Genomic DNA, 24,077 nt, shown 5'->3' with positions numbered 1-24,077 from the left:
CATGCCGTCGGTCAGCCCCTGACTTGGCCGTGGCCGCCTTTAAACGAAGATCGGCTGTCTTCCAGGCTGCCCCCTCTTGGAGAGGCTTCCGTCGGATGTCCACTCCGGCCTCCGCTTCACTCCTCCGTGTGTGACTGACACCTCGCTTAGCTCCAGTTCCCTTGTCTGTAACACAGGCACCTCAGCAGCACCCGTTGTGAAGGGGAAACGAGATCACTCTCGAGACGTGCTTGTAGCTTAAGCCTGGCCCACAGTCGGCGGCCATTAAACGTGTGGAGAGCATTCCTTGGTCTGGCGTTCGGGGTCGGAGAGGATTAAATCAGAGTGAGCAGGTGACCCGGGCCGAGCAGGGACTCCACTAAGGCCGACTGAAAAGGAGCCACCCTCCGATTGCTAACGCTGCTCGCTAGAGCGCCCCGCGAGCCCGGCTGCCTTTCTAGCCACGGCGACTCTGTGGTAGCGAATCAGCGAGTGGCGGAAGCGGCCCGCCCCCTTCCTCCCGGTCCAACGGCCTGGCGAAGCTTCTGGGAAGTTCTCTGACGCGAGGCATTGTGGGCTTGCTGGGCGGCCCGGACGCAGAGGAGAGAGGAGGAGGAGGCGTAGCGGGCTACTGAATAAGCTTTCAAGATGATGGTGAGTGGCTTCTGGCGCATCCGTCGGCATCCGCGGGCATCCGCTGCCATCTGGCTGATGTCTGGGACGCCCGGCTTAGGACTTGTCCTATAGGACCCTCTCTTGCCTTCAGCCTCCGTCCACGCCCGGGTTTGTAGCCCTTGGGCGTCCCCAGCCTTTCGCGGCCATTCTTCCCGCGGGCACGGAGCAGGAGCCGTTAGCAAAGGCTGGTGTGTGGCTCCAGTCCGTGATCGGGCCGACTTGGAGACTACAAGTCCCAGGGTGCCTTGGGGCCACGAACCCGCGTAGGGAACCCCGTTTTCGGCTCTGCGACCCCGCAGTCCTGACCCGCGTGCCAGACGAGTGCGGGTGGGGTGTGCGGATTTGGAAACGCGGGACGGAAGAACGCATGCTTCCTAGAACCTGCAGGGCCAACCCCAGGGTTTCAATGTGGGATGGCTGTGCCGCTGACCGACTGCAGCCGCATGCATGGAAGCCAGATTCCCCTGCTCGTACTTTAGTTCATGCACTCAGTCAATAAACGCATGTGTAGTGCTTCCTGGATGTACCTGTGCCTAGCTCGTGGTTGGGCGTGCCGTGTCTCAGCTAAGACGAAACGAAGGGGTGTAAATGGGTGCAATGCATTAGAGGGGCGAGGACCTGACTCGGGTGATGTTGGGCTTTTCGGTAGCTGGCTGCCTAACTCGGGGGCCTGTTTTCGTGTGTGTGTGTGTGTGTGTGTGTGTGTGTGTGTGTGTGTGTGTGTGTGTGTGTGTGTGTGTGTGTGTGTGTGTGTGTGTGTGTGTGCGCGCGCGCGCCTGTTTTCGTGTGTGTGTGTGTGTGTGTGTGTGTGTGTTCGTTCGTGTTCGTTCGTTCGGGGGAGGAGTGGGGGAAGAGGTGAATTCCGGAAGTTCCTCAGAAGGTCCCTGTATGTCTGCAAAGCCCTTCCCCTTTCGCCCCTTTTCTCCCTTTGGAACTTGCTGACACCTGTGTGGAGGAGAAGCGCTCTTCCACTGTTTCCCTCCCTAAGTGGCTGGAGCTGGACCGCTCAAACGCCAGGCGCTTTCCTCCAGGTCTCTCATAGGTGTGGGGGCCCAAGTCATGTGCTGCTGATTTCCTAGGAAGGTCAGTAGGTAGCAGAATGGCATGTGGGGCAGCCAGGAAGCGCCGTAGGTGGCAGCTTTGCCCGCTGTGCCCCCATCGCGTCTCCAAGCAACATCTTAACTGCTGCATCAAATGCCTGCCTTTCCCCCAATCATTACTTCATTCCTGAATTCCCAGAGACCTGGAAAACAATCCAAGTCTTCCTTGTGGGTGACAGGGACCCTGTTAGTTGAGGCATCACTGCATGGTTTTTGGGTCTGCATTCAGGAGGTTGTTGTCAGGAGATGGGTGTCCAGCCCCTGCTCTCCCACTGTAAGCTGACCTGAGGTCCTCCAACATGGCACAGGCCCCAGAGAGCAGCGGCTCAGAGTGGGCGGTGGAGCCACACTGAATGCCCAGCTTCATTGCCGAGCTATGTGACTTGGCCTCTGACCATCAGTCCCAGGGTGTAGTAAATACAAGCAAAGCATCTAGCCTGCAGGTGCTGCTGCTTGCTGCCTTTGCTCCTGTGCTGTGTATCCTGCAGCGGGGCCACCTTACGTGCTTTAGCTGGCGTTGGGAGAACTGGCCATCAGAACGAAGGTTCTCCTGTGCCTGGGTGGGCTCTGCAAGGAGCTCTGGACCACCCACACTGGTGTGTCCCTCAAACAGATCCTTGCACTGTTTGACTCCCTGCTGTGTTTCTCTCATTCTGGGATGTGAATCTTCTGTTGCTAACAATCTGCCTTGTTTTTGCTTAGCACGTTGGTCTTTTGTATTCTGGAGCTGTCTGATGCAAAGACGTGTAAAAGAGCCCCTAAAACCTGGTTCCTGTGATTTTGATATACAATGTGCAGTCTTCCCTTCGTGGCGCCTAGCCCTGTGTGCTTTGTATATACAAACCTGATCTTATTTTAAATGACATCAGTCATAATAGGCTTCGTAAAGGTTTTTATTATTATTTATTTATTTATTTATTTTTATTTGAAAGGTTTACAGAGAAGGAGACACAGAAAGATCTTCCATCTGTCAAGTCACTCCCCAAATGGTTGCAGTGGCTGTAACCGAGCCAGTCTGAAGCCAAAAGCTTCTAGGTTTTGTACATAGGTGGAGGGTCCCAAGGACTTGAGCCATCCCTCAGTGCTTTCCCAGACCACAAGTAGAGATTGGGTCAGAAGTGGAACAATTGGAACAATACCTACTATGGGTTGCTGATATTAGCAGGCAAAAGGTTAACCTTTTGAGCCACTGCACTGGACCATATGTTTCTGGGGGGGGGGTGTTTTTTTTGTTTTTTTAAAGATTTATTTTTTTATTAGAAAGGCAGATATACAGAGAGGAAGATCTTCCGTCCGATGATTCACTCCCCAAGTGAGCACAACGACCGATGCTATGCCGATCTGAAGCCAGGAGCCTCTTCCGGGTCTCCCGCGGGTGCAGGGTCCCAAAGCCTTGGGCCATCCTCGACTGCTTTCCCTGGCCACAGGCAGGAAACTGGATGGGAATCAGGGCTGCCGGGATTAGAACCGGCACCCATATGGGATCCCGGGCGTGCAAGGCGAGGACCTTAACCACTGCGCCACTGCGCCACCGTGCGGGGCCCCTCTATAAGGTTTCTAAAGAGGATAAAGAGGACAGTCATTAAACTGATATTCTGGGGCCTAGTGCAATGACTACATCATCACCTTGCAAATGCTGGGATCCCATACGGGCACCAGTTATATCCTGGCTGCTCCACTTTCCATCTAACTCCCTGCTTGTGGCCTGGGAAAGCAATAGAGGATGGCCCAAAGACTTAGGACCCTGCACCCACGTGGGAGACCTGGAAGAAGCTCCGACTCCTGGGTTCAGATTGGCTTAGTTCCAGTCATTTCAGCCATTTGGAGAGGGAACCAGAAGATGGAAGATCGTTCTCTTTTTTAAAACTTTATTTCTTTACTTATTTATATTGGAAAGATTTATGGAGAGAAGGTTTTCCATCTACTCATTTACTCCCCAAATGGCTGCATCAACCTGGGCTGGGCCGGGCCAAAGCCAGGAGGCAGAAGTTTCTTGCTGGTCTCCTACGTGGATGCAAAGGCCATTGTGGCCAGTATCTGGTACTTTCTTAGGTCATTCATTGGTAAAGGTTGAGAAGTGGAGCATGAAGGACCTAAACTGTTGCCTGTATGGGGTGCCAGCATCACAGACAGCAACTTAACCCTCTATACCACAATGCTGGCCCTATCAGTTGATAATCTTGCATGGCTCATGAGTGATGTTAGAAGTGTCTAAATGGGCCTTGGCAGAAAAACAGGTTCCTATCTCTGCTTTAGAACCTCTCAAAGCTCAGAAAAGGTTGGGAAATGCGTGGACTGTTTCAGAGTCCTTTCTTTGTGCTTCTAAGTTCTCGGTCTTTTTTTTTTTTTAAGATTTATTTATTTTTATTGGAAAGGTGGATATACATAGAGGAGGAGAGACAGAGAGGAAGATCTTCCATCCGATGGTTCACTCCCCAAGTGAGCATAACTACTGGAGCCGAGCCAATCCGAAGGCAGGAGCCAGGAGCTCTTCCAGGTCTCCCACGTGGGTGCAGGGTCCCAAGGCTTTGGGCCGTCCTCCACTGCTTTCCCAGGCCACAAGCAGGGAGCTGGATGGGAAGCAGGGCCACCAGGATTAGAACCGGTGACCATATGGGCCCCAGCACTTGCAAGGCAAGGATTTTAACCACTATGCTATCATGCCGGGCCCAGTCTTTATTTCTTTTAATTGATGTGTTTTTATTTGAGTCAGACACACAGAGCTTCATTGCTGAATGTAATGGTTTGGGTTAGAGCAGGCGGAAGCTAGAAAGACCCAGTTACTCCTAGGGTGCACACAGGCAGGAAGCTGGAATCGGAAGCAGATTCAAGGGTTGAGCCGAGGCATTTTGGTTTAGAATATGGGCATTCCATCTGGGTAGCTTAACTGCTACGCCAGAAGCTGTCCCACAGAGTCACCATATTGTCAGGGTTGTTTGTTTTTAAGCCAATAAGTCAGTACCTTCATGGCTTATATCAAGCACTTTCAGATAACTGTTGAGTTTTCACCAAAAGCTGCTGAATATTGCTTCATGTGGGCCAAATCATGGCACTCTACAAATTAAGAACCTTACTCTGGCACTTACCTTCCAAGTTTTTATTTTAAGCTAAGTTGTGGGGGGATTGTATTGTGGCGCAGCACCAGCATCCCAAATGGCCACTGATTCAAGTCCTGGCTGCTGCACTTCCAGTCCAGCTCCCTGCTAATGCCCTAGGAAAGCAGCTGTGCAGACCAATTGCTTGGGGGTCTCTGTACCCATGTGAGAGCCATGGGAATATGCCTGGCTTTGGCCTGACCCAGCAGTGGTCACTGGGGAATAAACCAGTGGATAGAAGACATCTCTCCTTTTTTCCTCCTCTTTTTCTAATTCTGCTTTCAGATTAAATATAATTAATCATAAAAGACTGAGACCAGGACCCGGTGTAGTAGCCTGGTGGCTAAAGTCTTTGTCTTACATACACTAGGAACCCATATGGGCACCAGTTTTAATCCTGCCATTTCTGGAAAGGCAGATATACAGAGAGGAAAGATGGAGAAAGATCTTTGTTGCTGGTTTTACTCCTCAAATGGCCACAATGGCTGGAGCTGAGCCAATCTGAAGCCAGGAGACTGGAGCATGCTCTATGTCTCCCACGCGAGTGCAGAGTCCCAAGGCTTTAGGCCATCCTCGACTGCTTTCCCAGCCCACAAGCAGGGAGCTGGAAGGGAAGTGGAGCAGCTGGAATGTGAACCAGCACCTGTATGGGATCCTAGCAGTTGCAAGGCAAGGATTTAGCCACTAGGCTATTAGGCCGGGCCAGCACCTGCACTCCCTGCTAATGGTAGACCTGAAGAAGCTCCTGGCTCCCAGCTCTGGGTGCTGCGGCCATTTGGAGAGTGAATCAGAGGGTAGAAGATCTCTGTGTTTCTCCTTCTCTGTTTAATTATTTACTTCTTTAAGATGGGTTATGAGTGAGCAAAGAAGTGAAGAGACAGCTATAGAATCTTCGGTTGAGGATGCCTTTGTTTGTTGCTGTGGAGAAAACTGGGAAAATCGAGGTAGTGATAAGAAAGTGATTTTGTTATAAAATGGCAGGGATTTTTTTTTAAACTAAAAAAAAACAGACTTTACTTTTGATGTTGTTTGCATAGTTGACAAGGATGCAACCCCATGAGGACCACTAATGAGAGTGGGGAGGGTCAAGGTACGGAGGTAGATCGTGAGACAAATGCTTCCAATTTTCCTTTTCTTCCCCTTTTTTCCTGTGTTGGGGGGAGGAGGTGGGAACTACCCCCAACTGCCAAACTATTATCAGTTCTCAGGAATGGGGGTGTCCACCTGATTTCGTATTAGAAACCTCAATGTGGAGAATAATGTTCTAAGAGTATTGCTTAAGTGATTTTGATAGTTCTGAGATGCTGCTCGTTCTGTTGCACCAAGGTTGAGATAATCCTAAGGTCCACTGGCTGACAGAGTCCACCCCGGTGGAACCGCTCAACCACACACTTGCTGCCAAAGTTCAGTCAGGAGAGCTGTCCAACCCATTCTGTCCTCCATTTTTTGACATGGCACTCAATGTCTTCTGCAGGCCTAAATGAGCTGGCCATCTTGTCCCTCATAAGCACCTGGGCATGCTGTCCTCTGCACAGGCATCAGCAATGAGGAAGCCCAGTCCTGACTCATGGGTATAATCCGAGCTCAAACCACAGATCATGTCATCTTCCCTGTGGCTGGAGTTTTGAGTCCAGTCAGACTCCCATATGCGTCTATGAGTGTTGCAACTTAGCTCAGCCCACCCCACCCCACAATCCAGTCTACATGTCAGCCAATGGGTTTTACCGCCTTGTCCAGCCTGGCCCAGCCACAACCATGGATCTCCTGCACATCAGCGAGAGCTACAGCCCCACAGAGGAATGCCTACAGTTTCCTTATTAGGCCTACTCCCAATCCTGGATCTTGCATTTTTCAGGGGATATTGTGGTCCAATCTGACATGATTTGCACCATGTCCCGGTACTTGGCAGCAGATGCTGTGGCAAAGCCCAGCCAATTGGCACTTGTCCCAACCCAGCTCTTGCATGCACCAGTGGATGCATTGGCCTCTCCTAGCCTGGTCCTCCCCCTAACCCAGCTCACATGCAGGCTAAAGGTTGTTGCAGCTCTGCCCAGCCTGGTCCACCCCAGTATTAACTCTTACATTCACCAATGGGAGCAGTGGCCAAACGGGAGAGTCTCCACAGTTGTTCCTATTCCCCCCCCACCCCAAGGTTGCTCTGGCCTGGGATTTTGCATGTGCAAGTGGGTGCAACAACCCAGTCTGGCATGGCTTGTCTCACCTTGGCATTTGCCAGTGGGTGCTCCAGCCTGGCTCTGTCTGGCCAGCCCCGTCCCAGACTTGATGTGAGCTGGCAGGTATGGAATCCCAACTTGGCCTGGCCTGCACCCGTCCTGACTCTTAATACCTACCAGAAGATGTTACAGACTTGCCCAGCCAGGGCTACCCCCAAACCTGACTACATGTTCTGATGACAGCCTGTCCTGTCCAGGACTGCTCCCAGCTCAGTTCTTGGGCTCACCACTTACATCTTAACAGGGGAGTTCCTCAAGCTCCCCTGTCAGATCAGTTCCCAGTCACTAATCTCACACGAATCTGTAGTGTTTGGCTCAGCCTGACTTGGCCTACCTGTAGTCCCAACATTCACTGGCAGGTAGTACAGCCTTTCCAGACCAGCCCATGCCCATTCTGGCTTATCGGGGTCCCTCGTCCCACAAGCAAGACCCCGATACGGTAAAGATTCTTTGAAAAGTTTATTGCTGCGGACTTCAAGGGTAGCGGCAAAGCAGTTACAACAGTTGTAAGATTTATTGCTTAAGACTTCAAACGTAGTAGTAAAGAAAAAATAGTTACAGCCTAGCTCTAGTGATTTGAGCCTCCCTATATCACACATGCCAATGGGTGCATAGTCTGTCTCCCAGTCTCAACCTTTGTGTATGTTGGTGGATATTGCAGCCCAGCCTGTCCCACCCCAACCGCAGTTCCCACGAGTGTCTGTAAGTTCTCTGGTCATGCCTAGATTGGCCCATCACCAGGCCCAGCTCTCAAGCGAATCAGCAGATATATAGTACTAGGTGGGTAAACCCAGGAATCCCCCACAGAATCTGCCCCAGACCTGGTTCTCTGACATGCTGGTTAGTGTCATGGCCGAGCCTGATGTGGTCTATCCCCTACCCCAACACTCAGTGGCAGGTATGTGGACTATCTCTGCCTGGATGTTCCCCCCTCTCTAACTCTTGGGTGCTCTGGTAGGCAATGGGCAGTGGTTGATACTAACTAGCCCAGCTCAGTCTCCCATATGGATGTGTGCATTGGTTTTTTTCCTCCTGCAAACAACCCAGTTTAAGCCCCCCTCTACCTACAAGTGCAGTGTCCTGGTTGACCACTTTTTAAAAAAAAATTTTTTCAATTTATTTTTCTTGGAAAGGCTGATCAGATTTACAGAGAAAAGGACAGAGAGAATTAGATCTTCCATCTGCTAGTTCATTCCCCAAATGGCCACAATGGCCAGAGCTGAGCTGATCGAAGGCAGAAGCCAGGGACTTCTTCCAAGTCTCCCAGCCTGTGCAGGGTCCCAAGGCTTTGAGCCATCCTCAGTTGCTTTCCCAGGCCACAAGCAGGGAGCTGGATGGGAAGTGGAGCATCTAGGACATGAACTGGTGTCCGAATGGGATTCCAGTGTTTGCAAGGTGAGAACTTTAGCCACTGAGCCTTCGCTTTGGGCCCAGATCACCTTTATAAAAGAAGAAAAGAGGGCCCGGCGCGGTGGCGCAAGTGGTTAAAGGTCCTCGCCTTGCACGCCCGGGATCCCATATGGGCGCCGGTTCTAATCCCGGCAGCCCCGCTTCCCTTCCAGCTCCCTGCCTGTGGCCTGGGAAAGCAGTCGAGGACGGCCCAACGCTTTGGGAACCTGCACCCGCGTGGGAGACCCGGAAGAGGCTCCTGGCTTCGGATCGGCATAGTATCGGCCCGTTGCGCTCACTTGGGGAGTGAATCATCGGACGGAAGATCTTCCTCTCTGTCTCTCCTCTCTGTATATCTGCCTTTCCAATGAAAAAATAATAAAAATAAATCTTTAAAAAAAAAAAAGAAAAGAAGAAAAGAGTAAGTAGCTATGCTGGCATACTGGTATAGTTAACACAAATTTGGCATTAGTCAGGCTCACTCCCAGCTATTAGATTCTTTTCTCCCAGCAGTGCAACACACTTACCTAGGTACAGTGCAACTTATGCAGCTGTTTTAGAGTTCTCCTATTCTCAAGGTCATATGGGCAGCAGGAGAGTGACCGCAGGTGCTGCTAATGTGTATTATGCAACCTAGGCAGTTGCCTATAGCTGGGGTTTTTAATATATTTATATGTATTTTTAAGATTTTATTGTCTTCAAAACAAAACAGCAGGTGAAGATTAGAACTGGAACACTTGGCCCTTTCTCTTATCTCTTCCCAATTGGAGTTGGTATCTCTTAATAGTCAACATTCTCCTGGGTCTGCACTTGGGCTCTCAAACCTCAACACACTCTTCTTTGTAGTTCTTTCCCGTTTCTGGAAAATGGGCTTGTCTGCCCACCATAGCCACTTTGCTTCCTATCATGACGCTGTTTCTCTAGGCACTGGAAGTCTTTGCACTTCTTTTACTGTGTTACTCTGTGGGGCTGGTGCTGGTCACACTTGTAACAGAGGGTCAGCAGGTTTTCAGAACATTAGCTCAACGTTTGCAGAGTGCTATTGGCACAAGAAGAAAGGAAATGGCAGGGTTGCTTATTTCTGTACACTTTGGGGGTGGAGATGGGAAATTTGGGTATGAATTAGCCTGTTGAAGGCAGTGGGAAAGGATTGAGACCCAAGTTGGTTTTTTACTTACATGGTTAAGACTGCATTAGGGCACGTGTAGACCAGATGAGATGCTGCTTAAGAAATGATTTAGCAAGATGGGGAAAGCTGAGAGGCTAGGTCTTTCTCCTGCTGAGAGGGACTGGGCCAGCTGAGCACCTGAAAGATAGCTAGGAGTAGTGAGAAGCCCTTTCTTGTCATCAGACCTGGGCTGCTCATGGGAAAGGAAGGAGTAGTGAGAAGCCCTTTCTTGTCATCAGACCTGGGCTGCTCATGGGAAAGGAAGGGGTTTTCCCTCTGGCCCGTACCTGACCCCACATAGAAGGGGTTATCTGATAGGCATTCTTTTTGTTATCTATGTATTGAGAAGCAGAGAGACAGAGAGATCTCATCTGCTTTCTCCCCAAATGCCCACAACACCTGGGCCAGATTGAAGTCAGGAATACAGTCAGAGCGTAGTAGCACATAGTGAGCCCTGAAAGTTTGGAAATGTTTACCCTTGCCACACTGTTTCACACACAAATGTGGAAATACTGAGGAGACTTGATGCTGTTCAGGAGCTTGTCTGAAGACTGACTTGCAGGTGTACAGAAGAAACACCCACTTGCTCCCAGGAGCAAAGGCACCTAAGCAGACTTTTAACACATGCAGTAGGCCTGCATTCCTAGAGTCTTTTTTTTTTTTTCTAATTGTAAAGTCAGATATACAAAGAGGAGGAGAGACAGAGAGGAAGATCTTCCGTTCAGTGAATCACACCTAAGTGGCCTCAATGGCTGGAGCTGTGCTGATCCAAATCTAGGAGCTAGGAACTTTTTCTGGGTTTCCTACCCGGGTGCAAGGTCCCAAGGCTTTAGTCCATTCTCAATTGCTTTCCCAGGCCACAAGCAGGGAGCTGGATGGGAAGCGGGGCTGCTGGGATTAGAACCAGTGCCCATATGGGATCCCGGTGTGTTCAAGATGAGACCTTTAGCCTCTAGACCACCACACCAGGCCCATTCCTAGAGTCTTAAAAGCAGGGCTGCAGATGAAGCCCCCACAGAGACTACTTGGCTGTTTTAGGGGGCTAGTGGGAAATTCAGACAAATGCTGGGTGGCATCTGATTAGAAATGAGTTCCCCAGAATCAGCCTGAGAGAAGGCTACTGTTGTTGGGTAATTAGAACTGTTTGTGAGGCAGGACAAAGGCATTGTTGGTTTCTCTTCCCGTTTTCCTATATACTCCAACTGAATGTCACTGGCAAAGCTACCCACCTGAGCATCTCCAGGTGACCCTGCAAGCTGTGGACACTGCGTTTTGCGAGAGTGCCTGCCGTGCTTCTCAAAGATTGAGCTGTAACAGACAAGTGCATGTTCTAGGAGAGGGTGAATACTGAGCAGGGATTCTTCCTTCCTTGCTGTGACCTAATTACTTAGTGCAGGGAATAAGGTCAGAAGTTGAAAAGGCTGGGAAACATGATCATCTGTTTTTTAAGTCTGGGTCAGTAGTCCCTAGGCCATTGTCCTGTCTGACATTCTTGAGTGCTCTTGGCAGTCTGAAAGTAGAGGCTGCTGGAGAAATAGATGTGGACACTAATGAGGCATTGTGTGTTTTTTAGTTTTTAATTTAAAGGCAGAGACAAAAATAAGGAGATCTTCCATACTCCCTAAATGCGTGCAGCAAGCCCAGAGTCACACATGGGTGGCAGGGACCCCAACACTTGATCCATGAGCTTCTGTCTCCCAGAGTGCACATGAACAGAGTTGGATCAGAGGCAAGGGAGCAAGGACTCCAATCCACGGGCATGGGCATCCCAAGGCGAATGTCTGAACCACTGTGCCAACCAGCTACTCCAGGAGTGGTAGCTTCAAAAAGGCCTTAGATCATTGTTGTGTGGAGGTTGGGAAATTGTTTTCTTTGTCCTTTTGTGTTTTATTGTAAATTAAGAACTGCTTGTTGTCCTTTAGCCAACACCAGTTATCCTGTTGAAAGAGGGGACTGATAGCTCTCAAGGCATCCCCCAGCTTGTGAGTAACATCAGTGCCTGCCAGGTGATCGCCGAGGCTGTACGAACCACATTGGGTCCTCGTGGCATGGATAAACTTATTGTGGATGGCCGAGGTAAGCCTACAGGATCTGAAGCATGTTTGCAGAAAAGCCGGGGTCATTTGGGAGTAACAGAAATTGGTTTCAAAAATTTCATTGCTTTCAGTGAGGGATTGCTGAGTCTGAGGTGGTGGAATATGGTTTCAGGAGTTGCTTCTTGGGTAAATGTGGCCTAAAGACTTGAAATAAAACCCTTTAGAAAGTTAGACCACTATCATTGTATCATGTATTAGTTGACATGTGAATAAGTAAGCATCAGCTGTGTGAGCGCTTGGGCTTTTCATGTCAGACTTCTCCTGCATCTAACTGAGCTGTACTCATTGGTGTTCAAGAAGATCAGGAGTCTGTGATCTTCATAAATGGGATTTTAGGGACACTTTGTGCACAGTATCGCCTTCCTAAGAGGTTGGATTGGTCTCAGCCAGCATGATCCCCTTTGCCCTTCCTAGTAAAGTATACATGAACTCTTAAGTCCAAATAGAAGAACTTAAGGAAGAGACTAAGTGTTTGTGTTTCGTTTAAGGCAAAGCTACAATTTCCAACGATGGGGCCACAATCCTGAAGCTCCTTGATGTCGTTCATCCTGCAGCAAAGACTTTGGTGGACATTGCAAAATCTCAAGATGCTGAGGTAGGAACATAAGTTGGATGTGTTTGGAGAAGGTTGGGACACAGGCCTGCTTGCAGCTCCTCCAAAAATTTTATCTAAAATTACAATAATTGTGCAAGTAATATATGCTTATGAGTATTTGGGATTAAAACTTTAAAATACATTCATACCCATGAATGCATTGGTGAATTGCAGTGGTCCCTAGATCTTAGTGATATGTTTATATGAATTGTTAAGTAAAGAATTTAACTGGAGACTAAGGTTTCCAGTCTGCCTTTTCCTTTTCTTTCCTCTTGTTTCTCTCTATATCTCTCCTTTTCTGTAATTCTTTGAAATGAATAATTTTTAAAAGTTTATTTACTGGTCCTGGTGCATTAGCCTTGTGGCTAACGTCCTTGTCTTGCACACACCAGGATGCCATATGTTCGCCAGTTTTAATCCCAGTGGCCCCGCTTCCCATCCAGTTCCCTGCTTGTGACCTGGGAAAGCAATTGAAAACTGCCCAAAGCCTTGGGACCCTGCACTTCAGATCGGCGCAGCTCTGGCTGTTGCAGTCACTTGGGAAGAGAATCATCAGACAGAAGCTCTTCCTCTCTGTCTCCCTTTTCTCTATAAATCTGCCTTTCCAATTTATTTCTTTATTTTAAAGATTTTTTTCTTTTAATTGAAAAGGCAGACATACAAAGAGGAGAGACAGGAAGATCTTCCATCCAATGGTTCACTCCCCAAGTGACCACAAGGGTCAGTGCTGCACTGATCCAAAGTCAGGAGCCTCTTACCAGTCTGCCATGTGGGTGCAGGGTGCCAAAGTCTTGGTCCATCCTCGACTGCATTCCCAGGCCACAGGCAGGGAGCTGGATAGGAAGCAGGGCCGTCGGGATTAGAACCGGCACCTGAATGGGATCCCAGCGTGTGCAAGGCCAGGACCTTAACCACTACGCTATTGTGCCGGGCTCTGCCTTCCAACTGGGAAAAAAAAAATCTTTATATATATTATTGTAAATATTTAACTTTAGTTGAAAGGCAGAGTCAGATTGAGGAGGGGTAGAGAGAAAGAGATCCTCTAATTGCTGGTGCGCTCCCCAGATGGTTGAAATGGTCAGAGTTTGGAGAGCTGGGTGAGTGCAAAGTCAGGAGCCAGATTCCAGATCCCCTTCTGGGTCTCCCACATGGGTGCCAGGGTCCCAAGGCCTTGAGTCACCCTCCACTGCTTTTCCAGGCCACAGCAGGGAACTGAATTGAAAGTGGAGCAGCTGCTGGGACTGGAGGTGCTTAAGTGGGATGTTGGCACCACAGGTGGAGACTTAGCTGCTACACCACAGTGCTGCTATCAAATAAAAGGAATTTTTAATTTTTAAATTATCCTTTTAAACATGTATTTATTTTAACATGTATTTATATATTTGAACATCAGAGTTACAGAAAGAGGGCCTGGCGGCTAAAAGTTCTCGCCTTCAACGTGCCAGGATCCCATATGGGCGCCGATTCTAATCCCGGCAGCTCTACTTCCCATCCAGCTGCCTGCCTGTGGCCTGGGAAAGCAGTGGAGGATGGCCCAATGCTTTGGGACCCTGCACCCACGTGGGAGACCCGGAGGAGGTTCCTGGTTCCCGGCTTCGGATCGGCGCAGCACCGGCCGTTGCACTCACTTGTGGAGTGAATCATCAGATGGAAGATCTTTCTCACTGTCTCTCCTCCTCTCTGTATATCTGACTTTCCACTAAAAATAAATCTTTAAAAAAAAAAAGTTTCAGAAAGAGATGGAGAGAAATCTTCATCTGTTGATTCACTCTCCAGTGTGGCCTCAGAGCCTGGGAATGAGCCAGGCTGGAGCCAAGAGCTCTGCCTTCTCACATGTCGGTGGCAGAAGCCCAAACACTTGGGCCGTGCTCTGCTGTTTCCCAGGCTGTTAGCAGGGAGCTGGATCAGAGGTGGAGCAGCTGGGACACAAACCGGCCTCCCCTTTAACCATTTGATGTATACGATTCAGTGCTATATTAATGAGTCTTTAAAATTAATTCTAATTCCTGGACTCTTGTAATCAATCTTGGGAGAGAAAGGTTGCATTTTTAGAGAATCTCGTGAGTAGGTATATAAAGTTTACAAGGACTCAGTAGCTTATAAAGGAGTGTGGCTTATATATAAGTAAAGTGGGAAGAACTGATTGGAATTGTTGCTGTCTTTATAAGGGAAATATACCTTCTGTCTAAAAATCTGGCAGCATTAACCATTTTTTTTCCCTTTGAGATTTTCTTACCCTATACAAAAGTTAAAATAAAAATATAGTTAATAGTATATTCTTTTCAAATGAGAAGTTAGCCAGTTTTAAAAAATTGGTTGTTTTCCTCCCTCATTAAAAATTTTCATCATAGGGCCCGGCATGATAGCATAGTGGTTAAAATCCTTGCCTTGCATGTGCCGGAATCCCATATGGGCACCGGTTCTAATCCCAGCAGCCATGCTTCCCATCCAGCAATCTACTTGTGGCCTGGGAAAGCAGTGGAGGACGGCCCAAAGCCTTGGGACCTTGCACCTGCGTAGGAGACCTAGAAGAGCTCCTGGCTCCTGGCTTTGTTTGGATTGGCTCGGCTCCAGTCGTTATGCTCACTTGGGGAGTGAACCATCGGATGGAAGATCTCCCTCTCTGTCTCTCCTCCTCTCTGTATCTGCCTTTCCAAAAAAAAAAAAATTCCATCATGGAAAAGCATTACCTGAACAAGATCATGAGCCAGTAATTATTTATTTTGAATAACAAATTTTGGGTAGTCCTGGGAAGTTAAGCTGGGTATTCCTGTAGTACTTGGTGCTCCCTAAAGAATATTTATGTCAAACTTTCAGGTGCTATGGTTATTTGTAACCTAAAATAAACATTGCACTGTGAGCAGAAGAACTTTTATCTCGAAGTCTTGTGCTTAATAAATTCTCAGTTGTGAATGTGATGTCATATGATTGTCACTGCTGGCTGTCTTTGGAAAATGGAGCTTTCTGGAGAATTAATTTTGTGGCCTAAGACCCTTTGACAAGAGAGAGAGCTAACTACCATCATCTTCTTTCTGACTGTTGAAAAATAACCTGTGTTTTCAGGGTAGGCGGGGGTGGAAGAGAAAAAAAAGAAAGCCTGATTGAAATTATATAATGCTCAGTTTTAAGTGAACTTTAGTTTGCCTAGAAAATGCAGATTTAGGGCTTTGCCCTTATACATCAGCAAACACATAGTTCCTATCTTCCAGGTTGGCGATGGCACCACCTCAGTGACGCTGCTGGCTGCAGAGTTTCTAAAGCAGGTGAAACCATATGTGGAGGAAGGTTTGCACCCCCAGATCATCATCCAAGCTTTCCGCACAGCCACCCAGTTGGTATGGGAGTACTCATTAACTTTTCCTTGGGCCTGACACCTTCATATTGCTGTATTGAGGATAATGCTTTACTGAGGTGTCGGGGACTGGGACACAGGTGTCCTTGGGCATTTCTGACTTCTAGGAATCTGTTTTACCTACCTTCTGATAGCTGTTCAACCGGATGCATTGATTTCTTTCATTCATAAAAGGTCAATCTATTATAGAGTGTGATGTGGACATAGAATCTTAGAGCAATATCTTTTGTTTTTTGGCTTTTAATTGAAATAGTTACTTGAAAGGCAGAGAGCAAGAATTGCCATCTGCTGGTTCACTCTTCAAATGCCCACAGTGGAGAGGAAAGTATGGGGTGTGAAGCTAGGAGACAGGATCATAGTGCAGGTCCCCAATGAGGATGGCAAGAAAGAACCCAGCTATGGGGCCATTAGTGTTACTCGTCAGTCTGTAATTAGTAGGATTTTGGAGTCAGAAGCCAAAGATGAGTGTTGAACCCAGGCAGCTCAACCCCTGGGCCAAGTGGCTCCCTTATGGGAGCTGTTTTTGTTTATCAAGAACCTCAATACACATCCACAGGCATGCCTGTTTTTATCTTCATCTTGTGACCTGGCACAAGTCACTTAATCCTTTTTGAGTCTTTTTCTTGTTTTATTATCTCTGTTTCAATTAGTGACATTAAAATGAGATTATGTTTGAGGTGTTCTTTAGAAAAGATTAAAAAGTTGACTGTATATTGGTATGTATGTTAACTATAGCTAATACATGCTAGAACCTCTCACAGGTGTTTTTAGAGGGCCAGGAGGTTTGGTCTGCTCTCACGTCATACCTTGTCTCCCACTCATCTGTTGTAGTGTTTTACCTGTGGGTCCAGAGCTAATTATGGAAGCACCCTAGTACTCTTCAAAGCTGTATCCCTGCTCTACATTTCTAATTGTGGGGTTTTGCTGAACTATTGTAGTTTTGTTTTCTTTTGTTTTCTGGGCAGTTATAAGATCCACCTAGTTCTAGCTATAGAACGGAAATGGATAAGAGTTGACGATCAGCAAGTAGTGAGAGATAGAGGATCGCCTTCACTGTCTGATTTAACCTTAGAGACTCACTCAGTTTCTGTTCTTGACAGGCCATTAACAAGATCAAAGAGATTGCTGTGACTGTGAAGAAGCAAGATAAAGTGTAAGTTCTAGTGAATTTTGCCAGAAACTTAACTTCTTGTAGTCAGTTTGGATACAGCAGCATATTGTAGTCCTTACATGGACCTGGAGCCTTTTGGCTCTTGCCAGACTGTTTGCTGTTCTCTAGGTCACACAGTACAAATGGGGCTATGGACTGCAGTGTAAAAGCTGTCATGTGAGATCTGTAGTCTCCATGTGTCACTAGTAATCTGGCCATATAAAAATACAAAAGGTCAAGTTGGAGAGGACTGAATTTAGAGGCTGGAAAGGATCCGCCTTCCTGTTATAATAATAATCAGGTAAGCAGCGCTTGGTTTTCAAAACCTGATGTAGGTTGTGCACTTGTGTTGCAGGGAGCAGAGGAAGCTGCTGGAAAAATGTGCCATGACAGCCCTGAGTTCCAAGCTGATCTCTCAGCAGAAAGCCTTCTTTGCTAAGATGGTAGTTGATGCGGTGATGATGCTCGATGACTTATTGCAGCTTAAAATGATTGGAATCAAGAAGGTCCAAGGTGGAGCCTTAGAGGTAAGCCTGCTGTTGCTTCACCGCTCAGCCCCTGGCTTTCACAGTGAACATCACCATTAGACAGCATTGTGGGAGGAGGACAGAGTGCATGGGGAGAGAGCATGCACTGGAAGCCAGACTTGGGCTAAACTTCCCATGGATATCTTTTGTAGCTGCTGTGGGTCTTTGTCAGCAGAATAGAAAGTTGGACTAGTTGATTTTTAAATTCTAAGATTCTCTGTGTTAAGGTGTGGGTGCAGTGCAGGGGTAGGGCCAGCCACACTACCCCTACAGGCCTTTTTCAGCCCATATTCAATCTTGTGGGAGATAAGATCGTGTTGTCCCTTTTTAATTTTTGTATCTTAAATAGATACATAGTTTAAACTGCCTAAAAAACGCCCAAAATACAGTGGCCCATTTACCACCCAGCCTTTTGTACAGTCACTGTTTTTAAACACTTATTAATTTATGTATTTGAGAGGGAGAGGCAGAGAGGGCCTCAATATTTCATGTACTGGTTCACTGCTCAAATGGCAGCAACAGCTAGGGCCAGGCCAGACCACACCCAGGAACCAGAAACTTCATGCAAGTTTCCCACATGGACCCAACATCGTGGGTTACTTTCCCAGGTTGCATAAGTGGGAAATAACCAGGGAGTGCCTAGGACTCCAACTCTGACACTCTGATATGGGTAAATGGCGTCCCCTAACCTGTTGCAACAAGGTATCTGCCCCTGTATTCAGTTTTATGAATTTACATGTGTTCCTCCAAAATTACTTTGTCCATATACAAGCATGCATATAGATAATATATAAATAAATGATCACTAGTAATGCTTAATTTTATGCTTTTTAATGTTCTCAAAAATGTGTTTATATTAGCACGAACAGTGTTTTTTTTGTGAGTTTTTGTGCTTTGTTTGTTAAGATTTACTTATTCACGAAACAGAATGACAGAGTCAGAGTATTCCATCTGCTGGGTCACTCCTGAAATGCTGTTCCAGGGCTGGGCCAGGCCAAAGCCAGGAGCCAGGAATTCCATCTAGGTTTGGCAGGGATTCAAGTACTTGGGCTGTCATCTGCTGCCTTCCCAAGCACGTTAGCCATAGACTGAACCAGTTGCAGGATACAGGCATTTCAAATGGCAACTTAACACACCACGCCACAACGGCTACCCCTGTTGTAGCTCTGAACTTAGTGCTGTCCTGTAGCGCCTTTTGGGATGTTACAAATGTTACCTGGGTGTGCTGTCCAGTATCATAACCCTATGCACATGTGACTACCGAGCCTCTGAAAATGAGTTGATGGCACCTGAGGCAGCATGTGGCTTGTGACTACAATATGAGGACACCAGCTGTAGCACTTTTTTGGATATGGTATTGTAGATCTGGAGATGTTCTTTGCTTTGAAAATATTGATGTCTCTGGGCTTTGCTGCGTTTACTCTATTATGCTTCAGTGACCTCAGCCTGTAGGGATTTGTGCAGGCAGATACATGCATGAAATGGCTGTTCACGTCGGGCTTTCCTTTAGATCAGGTTTGTATCCATTTAACTAGTATCAAAAACAAATAATCTTATCTGGAAGGAAAGGCATTCCAAGACACACTGCCTTTTCCCTAGTCTATCCAAATTCATTAAATGAATATAAAATTTTTAACATAAGCCTGATCCAGAATTCAATAAATGATAATAGTATTTGCTTGCTTATTATCAGGAGTAACTCCAGGGGACTTTCTGGTGTCTGTAGTCTTACTCGAGCCTCTTGGCGCTCTATCTTGCTCCGTCCAGCGGAGCTAGCAACGTGGGCAGGGAGAAGGTCTGGGGATGAAGCACTGAAAGGAGACCAGTGATGGTAGAAGTCTCTTTATTACACATTCACCTGGCCTTGTAGGCCTTTCCCACAAAGTCCTGTAGTGAAGAAATTGCATGCAGCTGAGCCCAGTTCTTCTCAGTCTGGAAATGAGTCCAGGAGAAACCTGTTTTGCAGAGTCAACAGTTCAGCCTCTGCTTCTGTAGCCGCAAGCCCAGTTCTTATTACTGCTCAGCTTAACAAACGCTATTAACTCCTTAGCCCCCAACAGTGTCTGACTGCTGAAGATCTCACTGTTTTGTGTTCTGTATTCCTTCTCACAGTGGTATCATTTCTGCCCACCTTCTTCTTTCTCCCTCTACAACCCTCCCTGGCTGGTCCCTGCCCTCGATTTAGTATCTTAGTGACTTTGAATAGCTTTTCATTCTCTAACTCCAAAACACCACTCCCCACCTCTTGGAACAACTCTTTTTTTTTTTTTTTAATTCTACACATCCATGATTCTGTTTAGGTATTACCCACCTAGGCTCTGAATTTGAGTGATGCAGGAATTGGAGACAAAGGATACAAAGTAAAATAAAACAACTAACCTGCTTTGCTGCAAAATATTTTTAAATCCACAAGTTCATGGGATGCATATTATGAAAAAACTGAAAGAATTTCAATGTTGGGTTGTTTTTTTGTTTGTCTGTTTGTTTGTTTGTTTTTTTAAGACTCATTTTTATTAGGCAGATTTCCAGAGAGAGAGAGAGAGAAAGATTTTCCATCCGCTGTGTCATTCCCCACATGGCCTCAACAGCTGGAAATGAACCAATCCAAAGCCAGGAGCCAGGTTCCCAAGGCATTGGGCCATCCTCTACTACTTTCCTAGGCCACTGTAGGGAGCTGGATGGGAAATGGAGCAGCTGGGACTAGAGCTAGCGCCCATATGGAATATGGGCTTGGACGTGGAGGATTACCCAGTTGAACCAGCCGGCTGGCGCAGAATTACCTTTTTTTGTGGAGCTGAGGAATGGTTTGGCCATTTAGCCAAACCATTTAGAGAGCTGAGATTTGAATCCAAGACTTAGTGAGTGCAGAATGCTTTCCTTTATATCCTGCTGTTGAATCCCCTTTCTATTGTGGACCTAGAAGAAGCCATGATGGTGACTTTGCTGGGCATTTCTTGTTCTTATCTAGAGCGAGGCAGTATTCAGGCTGCAGCAGATTTTGTATGGTGTGCGTTTGGGGGTGTGAGAATGTGTGTGGGAGGAGACTTGAGTGTGAGAGTTGGGAGATGGAAGGAGATAATCTTAGATAATTTCTGCCTTATTCAAGGTGATTGTCCCTCAAATTTTGAAATGAAATGTCTTTGTTTGGACAGTGAGATAAAGACCTGGTAAGACCTAGTTTATTCTTTCTGGTTCATGGGAATGGGTAAGCACTAGCCCAGCCAACTACCAACTTAATTTTTTTTTCCATGCTTTTCAACTTTTTTTTTTTTTTTTTTAACAGGAGTCTCAGCTGGTGGCTGGTGTTGCATTCAAGAAAACGTTCTCTTACGCTGGTTTTGAAATGCAACCTAAAAAGTACAATAATCCCATGATTGCCCTTTTAAATGTAGAACTTGAGCTGAAAGCCGAGAAGGATAATGCTGAAATCAGAGTCCACACAGTTGAGGTAGGCCCAGCAGGCTGGGGGTGGCATGGAAAGGGCAGCTTTCTGGGTCAGAGCCTTGGGTCTTTGTGGTTGTCTTTGGCACAGCTCTGCCTTTTAGGCTCCTGTGGGTCTCTGAATAGTGATGTTTAAATACTACTCTGTATTGTCACCTGAGGGACCTCAGCCTGAGGAAATTGGATTGGGAAACTATTGAAATGCTCCACTGTGGCCCTGGAATCAAGGCTGGCACGGCCTCTGTAGCCACAGTCTGTCCAGCACTTTGCTAAACCTTGTTTAGGCAGATGTATGCTGCTCCTCTTCTAGACCAGATCTCAAACTGCACCTGAGCCTCTGTCTTCAGGGCTTCCTCTAGGCTGTCATGTGGGAAAAGACGGCCATCGGGGTGAAGGGGTTTTGTCATTGGGAACTCCATGGGGCACAGCACCCTTAGGAGAGGCTAGAACTCACTCACACTCAACTGTTTCTTACAACTTGGTAGTGTCAACTCTGGTGTAGCTACTAGTTCCAAGGTGACTTTCTGCTTTTTCTGTGTCTTTTCAGGATTATCAGGCAATTGTTGACGCAGAGTGGAACATTCTCTATGACAAGTTAGAGAAGATCCATCAATCAGGAGCCAAAGTCATCCTATCCAAACTCCCCATTGGAGATGTGGCCACCCAGTACTTTGCAGACAGGGACATGTTCTGTGCCGGCCGGGTGCCTGAGGAGGATCTAAAGAGGACGATGATGGTAAACAGATTTTTTTCACCCCACTTGCTGGTCTGCATGGCCCTGGGAGAAGGACTGATGTGTGAATGCAGCCCCATCTCCTTAGCTGTTTTGTTGCTCTTTTTGGTGTTACAAACTGCTTAAAAATAGTCTGACCACAGCAAATTGGGAGGGAAATCTGGTTTATGAGAACATCTGGCAGAAACACTACCATCAGCTGCTCAAGCTCAAGGCGTGATGCTTCTAGCCAAATGTCTTCCTTTCTTGAGCATCTCACAAAAGATAGTTTTACTGAGTCTAAGGTGCTGCCCTGTGGTTGCTTACTGGGGCCCCCCCACAGCACCCTTGTTTGGAGTAGGGAGGTAAGGCTGAAGTGAAGCCAGTATCATCTTAACTAAGCCTGTTGATCCTTCAAGTGTCTTCGTTCTTTTTTGTTTCTGCTCTTTCAAGGACAGTTAAGGATTACTTTGAAGATTAGGGAAAGGATGAGCTCTTGAATGCAGTGGGCTCTGGGCACCCCAGTCCAGCATGGGAACTGATTCTGAGACCAGTAGGTAGGAGACTGACTCTGCCTTCATAGTGAGCCTTTCTGCTGGATGGTCATGCCTTCTCTGCTTCCCAGGCCTGCGGAGGCTCCATCCAGACCAGCGTGAATGCTCTGACACCAGACGTGTTGGGCCGCTGCCAAGTGTTCGAAGAAACCCAGATTGGAGGCGAGAGGTAAGTGAGTGGCCTCCTGCCATTTTGCGGCATGGGATACAGTGTGTGTGTTCTTTTGAGTTCTCACGTTTTGGAGCATAAACACTCATACATAGAGTGTTGCAGGAGGGAAGATGATCTAGTTGACTCAGAAGTCTGACTCCATAGTTGTTAGTATCCCAGAGCTTCACAAGTAAATGTCCTTCAGGTTGGATTGGACAACCTGAGTACACACTTGAACTGCCAGCATATTTTGGGAGGGCTTGGTGGAGAGAATGGGTGCAGTAAGCTAGCAGCAGCAGGGAATTCACCTGTGTGATTTGATCCTGGGAACAGGTACAATTTCTTCACTGGTTGCCCCAAGGCCAAGACGTGTACCTTCATCCTCCGTGGTGGTGCTGAGCAGTTTATGGAGGAAACAGAGCGGTCCCTGCATGACGCCATCATGATTGTCAGGAGGGCCATCAAGGTACTGGCTGATGGCCTCCTTCCTGGCCACCTATTCTACCTCTCTAACTAAACCCTGGGTTTGTGTGATGAGTCCTTTGTTGTCTAATCTGCCCTTTCTGGTGGCATGTGGGCGTGGTATGTTCCACAAATGATAATCTTTCAAACAGGACCTGCTGCCTTAAGGCAGAGTCTGGCCAGTACACTGTGGCGCCACTGTCGACAGCCACTGCAGGATTGTGCAGTGTGTGTCTACAAAGCACCATGATGGTCAGAAACCGTAAAGTTCAACCTGTTGAATTTGGGATGGACCAGTAAGGGGCTGTGTCTGGGGTTCTAGATTATGGGAGAATGAGGAGTCACCCTCGGCTGGAGCTTGGACTGTGGACCTGGTTGTGTCTAAAGGTGTTTTGATCTTTGCAGAACGATTCAGTAGTGGCTGGTGGAGGAGCCATTGAGATGGAGCTTTCCAAATACCTGCGGGATTACTCAAGGACTATTCCAGGGAAACAGCAGCTGCTGATTGGGGCATATGCCAAGGCCTTGGAGATTATCCCACGCCAGCTGTGTGACAATGCTGGTTTCGATGCCACAAACATCCTCAACAAGTTGAGGGCACGGCATGCCCAGGTGGGTCCTCTTCTTCAAGGTCCAAGGATTGGGTTGAATGGGACTGGATTTTGAATTGTGTTGTGTCCCTTGAGCCTGAATGACGGGCTGGAAGTCAGCCTAGCACCAGCTGGGTGACTGCCTCTGGAGGTAGAGAAAGCAGCTGTGCCAGAACTGGAAACACAGCAGCTTGCCTGGAAGAGGGCTCAAGCTTTTCTGTGATCAGCATGTGCAGGGTTAGAAGGGAGTGACTGGCAGGAGCAAACGTGGGAAGGAGAATCTCTAGGTTTCTGTAGTAAAGCCATGGGGGGATGCTGAGTCTTGGGGCAAGTTTGTCTAGTTCAGATTTCAAGGGTTCTTAACAGTCTGTCTTTGGAGGTGCCTCTGTAGTCAGAACAGTTCCATATCACTTTCCTTTGTGTTGCTGTTTCAGGGTGGCACATGGTACGGGGTGGACATCAACAACGAGGATATTGCTGACAACTTTGAGGCCTTTGTGTGGGAGCCGGCTATGGTGCGCATCAATGCCCTGACAGCAGCTTCAGAGGCTGCTTGCCTTATCGTGTCCGTAGATGAAACCATCAAGAATCCCCGCTCAACTGTGGATAATCCCCCAGCAGCAGGCCGTGGTCGTGGCCGTGGCCGTCCCCATTGAGAGACACCCTCTCATCTGGCTGGCAACTGGGTACATTTGCTGTCCCTAGCTTGGTTAGTTGCTGTGAGAAGGAAGGGATAGTAATTGACCCATTCGGTTCTCACTGGAGGGTATTTAAATAAAACTTAACATTTAGAGCTAACTGTAAATT

The 24,077-nt window shown here is 47.5% G+C and overlaps 1 protein-coding gene across 3 annotated transcripts; it reads left to right on the top strand.

The window, feature by feature from the left end:
- The first annotated feature begins 140 nt into the window (after positions 1–140).
- On the top strand, positions 141–24,075 carry CCT7 (chaperonin containing TCP1 subunit 7). Of its 3 annotated transcripts, XM_040993217.1 has the most exons (12): positions 141–633; positions 11,563–11,716; positions 12,225–12,331; positions 15,541–15,666; positions 16,784–16,836; positions 17,189–17,360; positions 20,644–20,808; positions 21,349–21,537; positions 22,139–22,236; positions 22,552–22,684; positions 23,086–23,292; positions 23,705–24,075. In XM_040993217.1, exons 1-12 carry the CDS (start codon positions 628–630, stop codon positions 23,924–23,926), a joined length of 1,632 nt encoding a protein of 543 aa, XP_040849151.1. In that variant the 5' UTR covers positions 141–627; the 3' UTR covers positions 23,927–24,075. The 3 variants fall into 3 exon arrangements, with proteins under 3 accessions (XP_040849151.1, XP_040849152.1, XP_040849153.1); XM_040993218.1 differs by lacking the exons at positions 11,563–11,716; positions 12,225–12,331; XM_040993219.1 differs by lacking the exons at positions 11,563–11,716; positions 12,225–12,331; positions 15,541–15,666; positions 16,784–16,836; positions 17,189–17,360.
- The last annotated feature ends 2 nt before the right edge of the window (positions 24,076–24,077 follow it).

This window comes from Ochotona curzoniae, unplaced genomic scaffold (genome assembly GCF_017591425.1).
Source record: "Ochotona curzoniae isolate NIBS_2020 unplaced genomic scaffold, NIBS_Ocur_1.0 contig_883, whole genome shotgun sequence".
NCBI lineage: Eukaryota > Metazoa > Chordata > Mammalia > Lagomorpha > Ochotonidae > Ochotona > Ochotona curzoniae.
Note: the sequence above shows the minus strand (reverse complement) of the source record. Positions and strands in the feature narration are given on the sequence as shown.